General features: G+C 40.9%; 2 protein-coding genes across 3 annotated transcripts; one reads left to right on the top strand and one right to left on the bottom strand.

Annotated features, from left to right (window-relative positions):
* Positions 1-345: 345 nt before the first annotated feature.
* LOC131109916 (uncharacterized) lies at positions 346-6,646 on the bottom strand. Of its 2 annotated transcripts, none has more exons than XM_078794226.1 (12): positions 6,378-6,646; positions 5,937-6,054; positions 5,715-5,862; positions 5,559-5,649; positions 5,346-5,482; positions 4,975-5,029; positions 4,766-4,905; positions 3,281-4,678; positions 3,121-3,214; positions 1,543-1,710; positions 1,358-1,462; positions 346-709 (listed from the first exon to the last, which is right to left on the bottom strand). In XM_078794226.1, exons 1-12 carry the CDS (start codon positions 6,461-6,463, stop codon positions 580-582), a joined length of 2,670 nt encoding a protein of 889 aa, XP_078650352.1. In that variant the 5' UTR covers positions 6,464-6,646; the 3' UTR covers positions 346-579. The 2 variants fall into 2 exon arrangements, with proteins under 2 accessions (XP_078650352.1, XP_078650353.1); XM_078794227.1 differs by having other exon boundaries at positions 1,543-1,707.
* A 1,076-nt stretch (positions 6,647-7,722) lies between these two features.
* On the top strand, positions 7,723-15,712 carry LOC131109979 (AN1-type zinc finger protein 5-like). The gene is made up of 6 exons (XM_058062585.2): positions 7,723-7,972; positions 9,476-9,650; positions 10,852-10,999; positions 11,138-11,238; positions 12,378-12,497; positions 14,409-15,712. Exons 2-6 carry the CDS (start codon positions 9,494-9,496, stop codon positions 14,555-14,557), a joined length of 675 nt encoding a protein of 224 aa, XP_057918568.2. The 5' UTR covers positions 7,723-7,972; positions 9,476-9,493; the 3' UTR covers positions 14,558-15,712.
* Positions 15,713-16,443: the final 731 nt, after the last annotated feature.

The raw sequence follows: 16,443 nt of genomic DNA, 5'->3' as shown, positions 1-16,443 counted from the left end.
ATGCACGGGGAGAACATGCAAACTCCACACAGAGATGGCCCGAGGGTGGAATTGAACCCTGGTCTCCTGGCTGTGAGGTCTGTGCGCTAAGCACTCGATCGCCCATTTAAATTTATCATGTATTGAATTGGGAACATGAACAATTGCCAGACAAGAAGTCGGCCACATTGCTTTGATAAATCACATCACAAACACTACTAAATACATCACAGCATATCATAGCAACCCCCAGATATTCCACAGCTTCTCAGAGAAACACCCAATACCAGCACGGGATGCAAAGTATATGTTTTATCAAGAGTACCTAATAAGACATGACACACAAAAGAGTTCACCTTACTGTTTTAATGGACAATAGGTTACATGAATAACTTCTATATGAAAGAATAAAGGTCAATATCAGAGCACTACCAATTTGCTGTAATCTACTGTATATTTACAAGGAATTCTACATTCCTCTTATTCTCTTTCCTGTAATGTACTCCGACACACTTGACTTTCAACGTTGTTTTATTTACTGTGTGAGGGTTTTGACTTATTTAATACACCAACGGCAATAAAAACATTCTTATTCTTAATTCATCGCCTCATTTTTGGGACGACGACGTTCCCGCTGGTTGCAATGGGTATCAGGAGCTTGCGCTGGTCCATGCGTAGGTACTTTTCAATCAGGACTTCCACGGGCACCTTGTCATTCACATGACCCTGCCTGAAAGGGTGCAACATTTACACAAAAAAAAATAACAAGTGAGACATGTGGAACACACAATGTAATTGCACCGCATGGACTATGCGGGTATCAAAATAAACATCATTCCATCTTCTATGCTGTTTATCAATCACAATAAACACAATTTCCTTGAAGTAGGGATCCTTATTAATAAATCAAATATTGTCGTAGAGCATAGAAGACCTGTTTACACCCTTCTAAATATGGTTCTGAACATTATTAGAGCCCTCTAGACATGAAATAACATCCCTATATTCAATATAATAATATAAAATGTAAAAAAGCCATTTAAGATAGCCTAAATGTGTTCCAGTGCCACAGACAGGAAGTGATGTCATGGATTCAGTGTTGAGTTTTAGTTTTTAGTGTGAGTTACGGCTGCAACAATAAGATGCGTTAGGGATTATTGCATCTGATCTGAGATCATCCAAACCTGCAAAAAAAGCCTTATGTACCGGCAATCAAGTCTGGTGCTTGTGTGTCTCACCAAACATTACAGTAACATTAATTACTGACACCTAGCGACCAGTGTGGAATACTCCTCATTGGAGCGTCTACTAAATGCCTCGGTTTTTTTTAAATTAATTTAGCTACTTTTACGTTTGAAATAGGACAGACCACACCCACCGTCTCAACAATAGTTCGACATCTTCGACTTCGATGGTTTTTCTCTTAGCGTGAGCAGCAAACGCCTCCAGGTCGTCGACCATCCGGTCAAAGAATTTATCCATTCTATTTGAAAAAGCCAAAAACAAAAAGTAAATAAAAGGAGTTGTTACACAGCATTAAGTTAAGTAATGGAAGGTACTTACATCTCATTTAAGACGGGATAAATGTCGGCGGACACCTTTGTTTTGGCAAAGTGCCTGAAGACACCCATAAGGTAGTTTTTAGGAAGGCCGTCTTTCTTGACTGTCGCACTTCTGGGCTTTCTCACCCGTTTTGGTTTCGGTAACGATACACAATCACTTGTGTTACTGCTGGGTTGAGAGAGAATGGTAAGCAAAAATATTATCATCCTACATTACTATAGTTGTATAAAAAAAAAGTAAACTCAAGGTAAACGCCTTGATGAAATCTAGCCTTGACGCTGGAGTGGGCCCTACCCAGGTTTTGTGTGTTTGTAGCTTTAAATGCAAACAAGCCTGCTTCTGGTGGGCGTGCTGTATGGGCGAAGGTTTTTTTCCTATTACATCCTGAAAAGCCGCATCTTCAAAACCGTCTCCCAAAAGTGGACTAAACAAGTTTTTTTCTTGTGTTTGTGGTGCTCATAAACTGTAATAAACATAATTAAAAAGTCAATACTGCATGATGGAGAACCTTTAAGTAAAATGTAATCAAATAAAACTAAAGCAGGAACAGTGACACCGGCATCAAAATTGCACTTATGGGTAATGCTGGAATTAATAAATTGTGTATAAGAGTGTCTATACCAGGGGTCTCAAACACGCGGCCCTACTACCTACTACTACTTTGAGCCCCCCGCCTTGATATGAAAGTTTAATGTTAGTGCGGCCCGCGCAAGTTTGATATGGATGCTGTATGGTATCATGTACCCAGAAAAAATTATTACATTTGATTAATGTTCATGTTAAAGGTTAAATAACTGTTAATAGTTATCCTCGCTATCCGTGTGGAAGTGGTAAGTTTTTGGCTATTTAAGTTTAAAGGAAATAACTTGAAGGCTACCGTTTAGGTCGCTAGCTCTCTAGTTTGCGAGTTAGCATGTGTCTCAAGACCCTGCAGTTGCGCAATATGTTGTAAATAAAAAGAGTATAAATGTGACTATAGTCGTGTTTTGTCATGTCTACAGGGCTCTAATAATGCTTTGTTCATTTTAATCTGAAGAAAATAATTTGTCTACCCACCAACTATATGTGGTTTCTTAAGTTTTTATTATTTGCCGTTTTATTGTTATTATTATATTTATTTATTAATTACAAATAGATTGATTTTCTTTATTCTTGATTTGTTTTTTATTTTTCATCTTATTTTGTGTAGTAAAATAAAGACTAAGATATTTGAGAACAGTAGAATGTTTTAACAGAGCTTTTCTTGTAGGAAAATCGAAACCAAAGCAAAGTTTATTCATTTTTCTGTTTTTAATAAATGCGTTTTTTTGTTTTTTTTTGGAAAACCTGATGCGGCCCAGTCTCACCCAGACCCTAGCTCCAGTGCCACCCAAGTAAATTGAGTTTGAGATCCCTGGTCTATACCGTATGGAGAATTAAGTTCAGTTTCTGGTTCTATGTTTATCATCACACATTGCCACTTTGCCATCACCGATATACCCAAAGAAAACACCCTTGTTTGTTCACTCAGGTCAGTTTTGAATACTAGGAGACCTGTATTAGAACAGATGCTGCTGGTAATGATTTAATAGGACTTGCCTGGCTTGAGGCTTTAAAATAGTGGGCGAGGCCGGGTCATCCACTTGAAAATTCCTCCTTTCTCGAACAAATGCTGGAGTCTTCATGGGGATTTCTGCATATAATAAATTCACATTAATGAAGTTCAGTTTTAAAACCAACCTCAAACACTGAGCGAGACCTTCTTCTTCTCCGTCGTCTTCCTCCTCCCACTCTTCCTGCTCAGGTGGGTCCACATCCTCAAGGTGATTGCTGTAACTTTGGCCGTTGCTCACCTCCAGCTGTAGAGCGGGGTCTGAGTTCGGATACTGGTTACTTTTGAGATGGACTTCATCCAGCTTGATGGCACTGGCTTGTACATTGATGCGCTCCACGTCGTATTTCGACCCTTGCTCCTCATGCTGACTGCCGTCATTCTCATCCTCAGCCGTTTCTTCTTCTTCAACAGACTGAGGCCTGGCAGCAGTTGCATCCTCTTCCTCGGATGCCACTGAAGCAGACTCCTCAGTTTGAGTGGCAACTGCAGCCTCTTCGTCTTCTTCCATGATGTCCTCTTCCTCAGATGGCGTTGCAGCATCCTCTTCTTGGGATGATGCTGCTGGATCCTCGTCAGCTTGAGAGTCAACTAGAACCCCTTCTTCTTCTTCTTCCATGTTGTCCTCTTCCTCAGATGGCGTCGCAGCATCCTCTTCTTGGGATGATGCTGCTGGATCCTCGTCAGCTTGAGAATCAACTAGAGCCCCTTCCTCTTCTTCCATGTTGTCCTCTTCTTCAGATGGCGTCACAGCATCCTCTTCTTGGGATGATGCTGCTGGATCCTCGTCAGCTTGAGAATCAACTAGAACCTCTTCCTCTTCTTCCATGTTGTCCTCTTCTTCAGATGGCGTCGCAGCATCCTCTTCTTGGGATGATGCTGCTGGATCCTCGTCAGCTGGAGAATCAACTAGAGCCCCTTCCTCTTCTTCCATGTTGTCCTCTTCTTCAGATGGCGTCACAGCATCCTCTTCTTGGGATGCTGCTGCTGGATCCTCGTCAGCTTGAGAATCAACTAGAGCCCCTTCCTCTTCTTCCATGTTGTCCTCTTCTTCAGATGGCGTCGCAGCATCCTCTTCTTGGGATGATGCTGCTGGATCCTCGTCAGCTTGAGAATCAACTGGAGCCCCTTCCTTTTCTTTCATGCCATCCTCTTCCTGAGATGACGCTGCAACATCCTCTTCAGTTTGAGACTCAACTCCATCCCCTTCCTCTTCTTGCCTGTCGTCAACCTCTTCCTCAGATGTCTTCAATTCAGCATCACTTTGGGCTTTATTCTTCTCCTCCTGGCTTCCAGACACTTGCACAACTTCCCCTGCTGCTTCATCCAGCTGGCTCTGTGGCCCCATTTCAATTCCGCTGAGATGCATCTGAGATGCCGCGATGGTGGACTGGTCCTGTATCCCAAGTACGGAGACGTTGCAGGCGGGGGCGTTGGATGTTTTGGAGTGGCTAATGTCATTGGAGAACTCCAGTTTATAGTTTAAAGCCTCATCCTGGGCGCTCTCACTGAAGTCTGCTTCTCCTTGCATCATGCTACTCGCCCCTGATAGGGAAAAGTGGAGAAGAATACAAGTTATGCACAACATACAGTATAATGGCTCAACATTTGCTAGAAATGTATTTTAATCACCATAATCTAAAAGCATTTTATTCACAGCATCACCAAAACCCTCTTGTGTGATTTTTTGGCGTTGAGTAACTCTCCTCTGCAGGCCTTTCTTCTCAGTCTGAACATTCACAAAGGGCGTTTTTAGAGTCAGGGAAGTGACGCTGCAAAGCAAAGCAGGGCAGTTATCATGGAGTTATTGCATCAGCATCATTGTGGGTGATTTGTTATACTTTGACAAAGACAGTGACAGATCCTCTCGTGACAAATCCTCCTCTTCATTTTCACCTGTTTACACAAGCAGCTAGTCAGCCAAACATAGCAAACAATGGGAGATAACTGTACAGTACAGTGGAGCCTGCAAAATTTGGAGCGCAAAGTAAATGTTGAGATTCTTTGAGAAAAGTTGAGATTGTGTTCTTTGACGTTGTGACATCATGAAGGAAAACCCTCCTTCCTCATGGACATGATGGCACCAACTAATCCCTAGCTAGAGGAGGCTGTGTCATGTGTTTCCAGCCAATATGGACAAACCCTGAACAGATTTTGTGTTTGATTTGTAGACTCCACTGTAGAAAGTTTATAACAATTCTATTTATCTTACCCTCTCCTTCCCTGAGCCTCCTTTCAAGAGTGGATACATTGGCGATGTGACGTGGTCTCTTTCTGGTAAGCCTCTTTGCGACGCTTGCTGCATTGCCAAAAGTTAGATCAGGCAGATCCAACTCAGACAGTCCAATGCTTAAAAAAAAAAAACACTTGTTATTTAGTTATGATACAAATACACAACAAAAATGACCAAAAATATACTGTTTACTTTGAATGTGTGACATCACTGCTGTCTGCTAATGACATCTGTGGCTCCACTGGTGCAGCTTCCTCATGAATCACAGGGGACTTGACAGGCTCTAAAGCACACAGAAATTGCTGTTAAAAGACTGAAAAGTGAAGATAAAAGCAATGTTTTGCACACCTGTACGCAAAATGTTCATGAGTATGTGCCTCGGTGTGTCTCCCTCGTCGAACAGCATGGAGGATGAGGCTGGTGTGTTTGCCTTTCTCAGCACGACCGATGTGGTTCTTCTTTTGCTAGCAGGTGAAAGACCCGTCCTTGATATACCCTGGAAAGAGAGAAGACATTGTTTAAGACCACCAAGAGCAGTTCTGAGAAGGAGTATGTTTTTCCAGTTCTCACCTCACGCATGTTCTGCTTCAGACTGCGCCTCAAGATGTCCTGTGGGGTTTCTGAACCAGCATTTTTCATGCTCGATCTGGTGCGGCGGACAAATGTGGAAGTGTTTGCTCTGGAGACACTGAAGTAAAGACAATAGGGACAAACACATTTTAGTACAGTCAATTTTCACAAGAAGCAAAGTCTCAATGTAGATATATTGGATGTGAGCAGCACAGGAATGACTTCAAAGTATCTGAGTAGATACCTAGTAAGTGCTATGGTCTTCCATCATTGTATCACAATTCTGTAAATGCACACAAGTTGCCTTGACTTACTTGCAAAATATGGGACAAAAAATGCTGCTCCCAGCCACGGGGAACGTTGCCAGAACTATAATATCATTATTAATAGTTTATGATAACATATGTATATATACACTACAATTGAAGTTATTTTTCTTACCTGCGAGTGACAGGAGTCCTAGGTGGTTCAGTACTGAGAATGTTTTTAAGAAGAACCCGAGCAGATAAGTCCTCCGTATAATCCATCTTTCGACCTTAGCTGTTCACAGCAAACGGCGACAGCAACGTTGGGAGCTTTTGGAATCAGTTTTTTTTTAAAAAACAACTGAGGAATATGAAAATTCCGTTTAGTTCTTCGACGTAGTTCAAAGTATTTTAAGACGCAATCCAACGTACACAGTTCAGATGGTGTCCCGCGTTATTTTTTGAGTGAAACCTCGCGATAACTGGTTACTTCCGCTTTTTTTCCGGTTTCGGTTCTTGTTCTTAATGTAATAAAATAATAATAATAAATAAAAGTTACTTAAATAGTATGTATTTTACCCCCAAATATGTAATATTGTATTTAATAATATTTTATATACAAATTATCTTTTTTGAAAATAGACACTGCATCAAATTATACATTTTGTGATAATGCCAGTGCCTTCACGTGGTGAAAATAAGAATTACAGTAACAAAGACAAAAGCACAATTTTGTGTTGGTGCTACTAAAGAGCACATTGTATTAAAATATATATAATAAATGACTCTGTCTTGTGTGGGTGTCACAGCTTACAATGACAATCAGCTGTTTAGAGGAACTATAGTGAAGTAACAGAAAAGTATTGTGTTAATGCCACTTCCTTCACAAAATATGAATATTAAATATTCTGATTTACTTTGTATACAATCGGGTTTCAGTTCAAATGACATTATAACCAGCAAAATAGCTACAAGATTACAAATCAAAGGCTTGAAATTTTAGATGTTGTGTTGTGTCAGGTGTACCTAATAATAGATGACACACTTCAAAGGTTTTAAACATTGAAAACAATGTTTTAGAATTAATTTTATTTATTTGTTCATATGTATTTTTATTTAGGGCATCAATTTCAAGTAAATTTCCAGATTGAAATAGTGTCACAACGGTGTGCTGCAAAAGAGAAAAATAAAAGTCTAATAAAGAAATTAAATATACATAATTAACGCCATAAATGGAAAACAAAAAGTGGACAATTACATTAAAAAATCGGTGTTTCCGGTGTCGTATATTTAGCGACTGGAATGTGAACATTTGATTGGCTGGGTAGTATCACGCTCGACAACTTAAGTCGAATGCAATTGGTCAGTGGATTTCCTGAGCCAGCAAACCAGTACCGTAAAGTCTAAAAAAACTGCGCTGGTCAAAATAGAAGCGGCCCTTGAAAATACTTAAATAACTTCTTGACTATGAGTCAAAGTCCGTATAAGGCGGCGTCTGGGGGGCGCGAGTTAGTGACCTGCCTAAACTGTGTAACTTTAAAAAAGGGAGTAAATCAACCCAAAAATTACATGCTGGCAATTTCGTTGACGTCACCGGAAACAGAGTCCCCAAAGGCAACATGTAAAACAAAACAGATGAAGCTACGTCAACGACGCTAACAGAAGTGCGGTCCAACCGTGTGCCGGACGACTTAAGAAAGTCCCTTACATAGACGACCCCAGTTGTGTGCTAAAATAAACATTATAATTCCGTTAAATTCTTTAGAAGCCCACCGTCATCTGACAAAGAAGGTAAGTCCATTAATGAACACAAACGTCGACGTGAGTTGCGTACGGATAAGCAGAAAATGACTTCGCTTCTTGAAAAGGTCTTTGTTTGGAAATCATGTTGTCATAAACCCAACATGTTATATCAACAACTCCGGAAAGTCAATTCAGTCTTTTCTGAATTGAATCAGTCACTGTTGATTGATTCCCGGAGCTTTGGTGTTGTACGTCGTTATCCATGATAGTTAAATCAGTCTTATCTTGCTCAAGTCAAAGTAACCGAGAAGCGTTTATCAATATTTCACGATCGCTGTAATTCTATTCTATTCTATTAGAGACACCAACACACAAAAGAGACATCAAAGGCTAGCTATAAGCTTAGCTCCTCGCTCGGTTTATTTACCCAACGTTAGCAATCCTCGCTACCGGGCACGATAAAGTCGTGTCGGGATTCACTCAAAGCACACGACTTGGATCGTTTACATCACAGTATTCGTAGTATATGTATTTTTCCATGTATCATCCCCACTAAGTCGTCACCTAATTGAATTTAACAGCTAGAGAACCACAGAGACAGACACTAGCGTGCTAGCATGACTCAGTGGATTTTGTGTGTGTGATACACGAGTGTGGCCTGCTGTTTTTGTATGAAGGGACTAAAGCGGTGATTTAAACAAATGGATTTACATCGGGATTAATTGGTCAGATAATGGTTATATTGTATTGTGTATTGTGGCAGTGAGCGTTTTCATGCGCTTTTACGCATAGTAGACTGGTTGGTCTTTGTCTGGATGCTATAAGCACGCTGGTTAGATCTGCTTCTGTTACAAAGGATGTGACCGCAAGTCTTTTAACCCCTTAGCATTTTTTTGGTTGTTGAGTGGCTAAAATGTCTAAAAAGTGCACAAAGTGAATGTGAAGATGTCACTTAACCATTTACAGGAGAGACTTAGCTTTGGACTTTTTTTAAAAAGCTAACAAGATTAATTTTATCCCCATAAGTGAGGTCAGAGTGTCTTTTATGGACTAAGACTTGTTTGGATCAAGGCCAGCGTAACGGTACCATATTTGTCCCACTTAAATGTTCAGTTGGAATACTGGGAGTTGCAACTAGTTCAACTGTTGTTTTCACAGAGATTGAAGTTATAACTGTGTACTGGGATCGTGTACAATAGTACCTTGAATGTCAGACTCAAGCCGATGTAATTTTTCTATAAGAAATAATGTAGAATCCAATTAATATTAAAAATACTGTGATTTCCGGTGTACAAGCTACTTTATTGTGTTTTGAACCTTGCATACAAATTTATGGCTAAAAACTGCATTTCCCATAATGCTTAAGAGTACAGTTCAGGAAGTAGTGACGAGACAACATGCAGACTGACAAAGTTTGTGACTAAGTCATTATGAGCCTGTTCAATTGTGATGCTTGTCAAGACAACTTGAGTGGTTTAAGTTGCCAAGTGGAGGACGTCAGTGGGTGACTTTTCTGGTGTAAAAACAGTGCATTTTTGTGTGTGTCTCCAGGTCAGTTCAGACTTCGCTATGGCACAGGAGACCAATCAGAGCCCAGCTCCCATGCTCTGTGCTACCGGCTGTGGTTTCTATGGCAACCCCAGGACTAATGGCATGTGCTCTGTTTGCCACAAGGAGCACCTGTCAAGACAGAACAATGGAGGAGTCAGTTCGCTGAGTGCTGTGGGTAAGACCCGCTGTGTCTCTTTTATTATGTCCACTTGCATGGACAAAAGTTCTTAGCCTCATATGTCCACCTGAACTCCTTTCAACTAGCCTTTACACTATCCGGTTTCAGTTGTCACCGGCTCAGACACTGAAAAAAGCGCATTTGTACCTAGACATCGAGTGAATTCAGAGGGAAAAGGCAACATAAATGCGCTCTTCTGGCTTGTGGAAGTCCTTTGAAAAGGGATTTTGGAAGAAGTTAGAACAAATCTAGTCCAAAAAAGTTTGACAAGTAAAATGAACACTAAAACCAAAGTTAAAATGTTGTTGGAACTTGAAAATTCTCATGATTATAGACTCATTTCTTCATACTGCTTCATCTAAATGCAGTATAAGTGTCCAAATATTCATCAAACACAATTAATATACCGCCAAGAGTACCAAGCCTACTTTTTGTTCCATGAAAATAATGGGAAGCGCGGCGATCCTGCACTAGCAATACATCAAACCTGTGATGCCAGTAATAAACTTACTCACAATGCTCTTGTCGCGAACACTATATATATTATGAACGGGTGTTCTGGCGGAGTGATACAATCGAGTAGAGCGTGTCAACGGCAGGCTACTGGGAAGTAATTTCACAAGGTCGTGTTTGCCTTCTTTATAGCAAATTATTGTTCATCGGCTACACAGCCATGCAAAAACAGAGCAGCGCAACAATGACGGACACATACAAGAATGTATTCATGCAGACTAACTTGGTGTAAGAACACAGGTTGACAGGTTGTCGGACCTGCCATTTTCATCCTCTACGTTTATTATTTATTAAGCGGCCATTACTCTTTGCTCACCTTGTGATCCTTAAAGACTATTTCATGTCTTTATGCAGATGGCATGTCTTTATCTAGATGACGTCATCATCAAATTTCTATAGTTGGACATGGCAAGTAGAGATTTTCCAAAACTCAGATTTGGTATTTGTGTCTGAACGGGTAAAACACAGCTTTTCACACTTGTCAGGCCCTGGTCCACATCCAGTCATGCAGCGACTAGCGAAGTGTACCCCAGCAGACACTACCCGAGCAAAACTGACTTTAGGTTTTAAGTGTGCCGATGTACAGCACGGCTCATAAGACATGCCAGTCAATGCCATTTATGTGTGCTTATATTTTGATTATCTCGCCTTTCAACTGTTTTGCAACCTGCATCTTCCCCCACAGGCGGCAGCAGTGGCTCCACAGTAGAAGTTTCAGCCATCCAGAGGTTAGAGGCCACCTTGAATAATGCTGCTGCAGCGGCGGTGGCTGCAGCAGAGGTTGCAGCTGAGGCAGCAGCTTCAGCAGAGGCTGCTGCCACCGAAACGCTCAGGTAAGGTCCTCTCTTTTCAGAGCAAAGCTGTGTTTCGAAAGTCTGTGTGCCACTTAGGCTTTGATACGTAGAACATAATGATTGTCACAACTTTTAACATTGCTATTGTGTGTATTGCTATGATTCTTTCCACTGCAGTGGGATGTCGACTATTTCCGTAACACAAAAGATGACTGCGATGAGCCTTACCTCAGAGGACACAGAGGTATCCATTAGCAAAGCAGACCTTACAGAGCTTGGTAGGTATCCAAACATTCTTTATCATGGTTTATTTGAGTCTGAAACAGTGTGGGGGTTGACATGTTTGTGTATTTATATGCACAAACAGAGATACTGTTTTAAATGCTGCAGCCTAGGGCACCTGTAGATTTAAAAGCCAGGCTATGACTGAACATCTGGCTGGTTTCTCTCTCAATTGTCAGCTTTTGGCTGTTATCTGACTATTGCCTTTTATGTGTCTGGTGTTTTTTTTGTTGTTGTTTGATCTTTTAAATCCCAACAGTAGCTGTTAAAAACAGTTGAAACAGTAGAAAAATCAAAAACAGCACATTTCAGCAGGTTTTTATCTGATCAGCACCGCTAAAATGTAAAAAAAATTCTACCTTGAAAAATCAAAAACAGCATATTTCAGCAGGTTTTTAACTGATCAGCACAGCTAAAATGTAAAAAAAAAAATTATACCTAAGTATGTTCATTGATAAGCTGCTTGAAACTCATTACTTTTGATATAGTGTATGTTTCTGTTAACTACAGAAAGTGGGGCGTGTATCAAACTGTAATTCACCCATTGATGTTGTTGTGGGGTCTTTTGTGACTTGTTGGATGGCCGGCCACTCCTGGGAAGGTTCACCACATTGTTGTCATTGACAATATTTCATCTGTTTGATCTGAAACATTTGAAAAAGCAACTGCCAATTTACAAACATGCTAAAAAAAAAAAAATCAGGAACACCTTTTCACACCACTCTATTTTCTTAAAGCGGTGGCGGTCTCTCGTGTCCCCGCAGAGCTCCTGTAGGCTGTGTACTGCATGATGTTGTGTGCAAAACACATTTAAGAATAAAAGATGACATCAATGTACACTACCATAATAGATATGGGTAAAAGCATTGTTGATGATTCAGCCATCTTTGATCACACACCTAAGACCAAGTACAAACTTCTACAGCTAACATTGGTAAATCATCCGCTCTTGGGCCAAAGAAGGTTTCAAGTAACACTATTGAATATGAAAAAAGAAGTCATTGTAAAGGAGGAAGATGGAGGATGTACAGGAAGACTGCATCAACAACAGATGGATTAAACGGATTAATTGGGTTTCTATGATTCCTTTTGGGGGAAAAAATGGTAAATTGTTAATTGTTTTGCTTGTTTCCAGTGGCCACAGACATAGATATTCAATCCTCCACTGCTGGCAGTGAAGTGTCCAGAGCTCCAGACCCCCCCAAACCTAAGAAGAACCGTTGTTTTATGTGCCGCAAAAAGGTTGGCCTTACAGGTGAGTCACATGAAAATGTGTCCAACGCTTGATTGCCAATGTCGAGTGAACACTCACAGCACCTCTTTCCTCAAACTCATCACGTGAATGAATGAACACATGATGCTTCTTTTACTGTGATGCCACTGGATGTATTTCACAAACACTGATGATATACAAAGTAAAGTGCAAAGCAGGAAACTCTAAATGAATCCAATCATTGAATTAAACACCTCTTCTGTCGTGAGTGACTGTTCCTGAGGAATGGTATTAAATTACGAGTATTAGAGGAAGGCGATGTACCACATTTTGCATAACCAGCAAGGTTTCATTCCAAATCGCCTTAGGATTGAGCTAGCATGCTTGTTGCTGTATGGAGCATGCCACTGCTCACATACCAGCAGAAACAAAACGAATACCATTATGAACCAAATGTTATGCCAGTGTACGCACCCTTCAGTCTTATTTCATTCATCAATATGGGTAGTTGCAGGTAATGTCTTAGTATTAAGGAAATTGAAGCTTTGTTTAAACATATGACATGGAACTTAGTAGCAGAAAACGGAAGTAATTGAAAGAGCTCATGGCTTCATAGGTCCCTGACATTATCCTGCCTATTTTTCATACTCTAAACCAGGCGTCTCCAAACTGTGGATTGCGATCGACCAATCCATTTTTGGGACTTTGGTAATGGTTTCATTTATTTCGGACATTAATAATAATAATGGATTAGTATTTATATCGTACTTTTCAAGGCACCCATAGCACTCTTCAGTCACACACTGGGGGTGGTAATCAACATCTGTAGGCACAGCTACTGCTGCCAATGTGCGGCTACGGCCTCTCCGACCACTACCAAATATTCATTCACATTCATAAATGTGGGCAGCACTGGAGGCAAGGTGAGTGAATTGTCTTGCCGAGGAACAGCGACTGGGTGGAGGGAGTGAGGATGTTTGAATGATGTTTTTGTTCACTTCCTGTATTCAAGATGCACTCTGCTAATTTTGAAAGGCATAGGGAAATGAGGCAGTACAACAAAGTGGTAAATGCATTATCTCTTCAGTGCCTTCCCCTCCTGGAAAATGACCGACAGGCACGTACTTGTACTGCTGAACATGCGCGTACACCTTGCCACTCTCCAGGCAAACATCCCAGCAGCCCAAGCCCTGAGCTCAGGTGCATGCCACACTGGCGAGCAACAAGCATTACGTGATATGCGCCAAAGAAAAAACATCCTCGAGTGACATCAACGTGGATTGTTAATGCTGCCTGTTGTAACACATTCACTGGCTCTAGTCGCCATGACACTCCTGCTTGCCCGCAACAGGAAGCCAATGAGCTAAATACAGTTGTCATTTGCTCAGTCGCTGACGAATAGCCCCTATATAAAATGTATAGGTACTCGCCACGTAAGAATGATTACAGTATTTACAAGCATATGTTAACTTGTGTTGACCTCGCTGCAAGGTTTGAGTTTTTTCCGTGTATGTACTGTATGTATGCTTATACTGTAGTACTATGTTATTATCAACTTGGGATGTCTCAGTGTTGACAGTTGAGAATGCAGATTGCCTGATTGGGCGGGTTTGTTCCACACATAATTTGATTTAAAAAATCTGTTTTAATGGTGTACGAGTGGTTAGCACGCAGGCCACACAGCTAGGAGACCCAAGTTCGATTCCACCCTCTGCCATCTCTGTGTGAAGTTTGCATGTTCTCCCTGTGCATGCGTGGGTTTTCTTTGGGTACTCCGGTTTCCTCCCACATTCCAAAAACATGCTAGGTTAATTGGCGACTCCAAATTGTCCATAGGTATAAATGTGAGTGTGAATGGTTGTTTGTCTATATGTGCCCTGTGATTGGCTGGCTGATACTGTCATGGTTAATTTTCTCAGCAACCTCAAACTGATATATCCTGTGGTGTTCCAGGTTTCGACTGCCGCTGTGGGAACCTGTTCTGTGGCCTTCATCGTTACTCAGACAAACACAACTGTCCGTACGACTACAAAGCCGAAGCTGCTGCAAAGATTCGCAAAGAGAACCCTGTGGTTGTTGCTGACAAGATCCAGAGAATATAAAAACTTTGAACTACTTGGATCGGCTTTGCAAAAATGGACTTGAGCCCAACTTCCCCCGTGGACCCTTTTTGTTAGTTCACAATCAAGAATGTTTTTTTTTCACAGATTTCCAGCTTTCCTTCTTTGTGTGTGTGTTTTTTTTTAGGTGTTGAGGAACAGTATGTACTCGTGTGTATCCGAGGGATGAGGCGACCCGTATTACTGTATGGTATTTGTATGCTGAAGAAAATCCATGAATCCATTTTGTGTACCTCTCATCGTTTCATAGAAATCCTTTGACGGTTGCCATCCTGTGGCTGGTACTGTCCTTGGCCAATGACGCCAAAGCCAACCGTATTGGAGCTCAACTGGTATTAGTATCAAAGTGCATATTCAATCCGACCATATTTTTTTTTCCCACTTGCTCATCTGACTGGTCAGATATTGCACCCTGCATTTTCAAGTCTGAGCCACTGGATGCACCCCTCCCCACATGACCATGTTGCTAAACCAGCTGTGTGTGTGTGCATGTTTGTGTTTGAGAGATCTGAATGTTGGCACGTTAGCCTTGCGTCCTTGTTACTACACGTATTATCATATCCCCACTGTATTTTTATTTTATTTTTGTAACACCAAATGTGTGTAGTGTCATGACAAGAGAGCCTAAACTTGAATTGTTTGGCCTTTACAGGGTTTTGTCCCACTAGTATTTTCTCTCTTCCACTTGGGAATGTTTTCTGCTGTTTTAAATGTGTGTTTACATGTTCACAATGTTGGGAATGTTGAGTTACACATGTACCAAAACACATTTTTTTGTGGGGAAAAGGTGTGGATGACTATATTAGCAGGTGAGTAGTGTTCTGTTTTCATTGATTTTTAGTTGTTTTTTTTGTGGGGGGGGGGGTGCAAGGGCTGGCTGCTTATTATGTGTGTGTTTTTTTTACCCTTTTAGTCATGCAAGTTTGTACAAACATCTTTATTTATATACCGCAGTATGTGTGTGTAATCTTCCAATAATACAGATTAAGTTGTATGATGTAAATAAATGGTGTTCACAAATACTACAGTCAGCGATGTTAGGCCTTCATTTTGAATGTGCTGCTGGTGGGACTGCTTTTTGTTTGGAAAACTGATATTGGTGCCTCGAGGAACATGGAGTTGAGTGGCGGTTGTTCCAAAGGTGAAAGCATCTGGTGGTGTAATGCAAAACATTTTTAAATACTCTTGTGTCATCCATCCTAAAAGTTAAAAGTGAAGCACAGAAACATCAGTGCCTCAAATAGCGGGACGCAGTAAGAGGATCCTGATAAAAAAATTTTAGGAACCAGTTGAAAGATGGCAAGAATAAAAATTTTGAGATGTTAAATTGGACCTATTATGCATTTTTCAGCCCTTTGTATTGAGTTGTGCACTCCTATAGAGCAGCCACACAACACAACCCGCACAAAGCTTTCTAGATCTTCCAGAATCTAAACCTAATTTAGTTGTATTTCCTTGGATTTCCAAAACAGTCTGTTAATTTATTCTACTCAGTCCGTCTCCCGGCACACCCACTCCGATGTGATTGGTCACACTAACAAGCGCTCTCGAGGACTTTACCACTTTTTCCTGATGCTTGTCTCTTGGCAAATTAGTTTCCCACAAACCTGGAAGCCATTACTCCATATTATACCATACTACTATGCATATACCTGTATAATATACAAGTTACACTTGACAAAGCATCTTCCTGCTGGAAAATGTTGAGTGAATGAATTTGAGACAGCGTCCTCTGATGGATTGGATGGACGGGGTACACCCTGGACAGGTGGCCAGCCAATCACAGTGCACATATAGACAAACAACCATTCACACTCACATTCATACCTATGGACAATTTGGAGTCGCCAATTAACCTAGCATGTTTT

The sequence above is a fragment of the Doryrhamphus excisus genome, linkage group LG10 (genome assembly GCF_037039965.1).
Source record: "Doryrhamphus excisus strain RoL-2023G ecotype Guam linkage group LG10, RoL_Dexc_Guam_v1.1, whole genome shotgun sequence".
Lineage (NCBI taxonomy): Eukaryota > Metazoa > Chordata > Actinopteri > Syngnathiformes > Syngnathidae > Doryrhamphus > Doryrhamphus excisus.
Note: the sequence above shows the minus strand (reverse complement) of the source record. Positions and strands in the feature narration are given on the sequence as shown.

Excerpts from the sequence above, each read along its gene's own strand:
- LOC131109916 (XM_078794226.1), bottom strand. The coding sequence starts at position 6,463 with ATGGATTATACGGAGGACTTATCTGCTCGGGTTCTTCTTAAAAACATT. Across the intron at positions 6,055-6,377 it reads AGGACTCCTGTCACTCGCAG|TGTCTCCAGAGCAAACACTT; the intron begins GTAAGAAAAATA and ends TCTTTACTTCAG. Across the intron at positions 4,679-4,765 it reads TAAAATGCTTTTAGATTATG|GGGCGAGTAGCATGATGCAA; the intron begins GTGATTAAAATA and ends TTTCCCTATCAG.
- LOC131109979 (XM_058062585.2), top strand. The coding sequence starts at position 9,494 with ATGGCACAGGAGACCAATCAGAGCCCAGCTCCCATGCTCTGTGCTACC. Across the intron at positions 11,239-12,377 it reads AGCAGACCTTACAGAGCTTG|TGGCCACAGACATAGATATT; the intron begins GTAGGTATCCAA and ends GCTTGTTTCCAG. Across the intron at positions 12,498-14,408 it reads CAAAAAGGTTGGCCTTACAG|GTTTCGACTGCCGCTGTGGG; the intron begins GTGAGTCACATG and ends GTGGTGTTCCAG.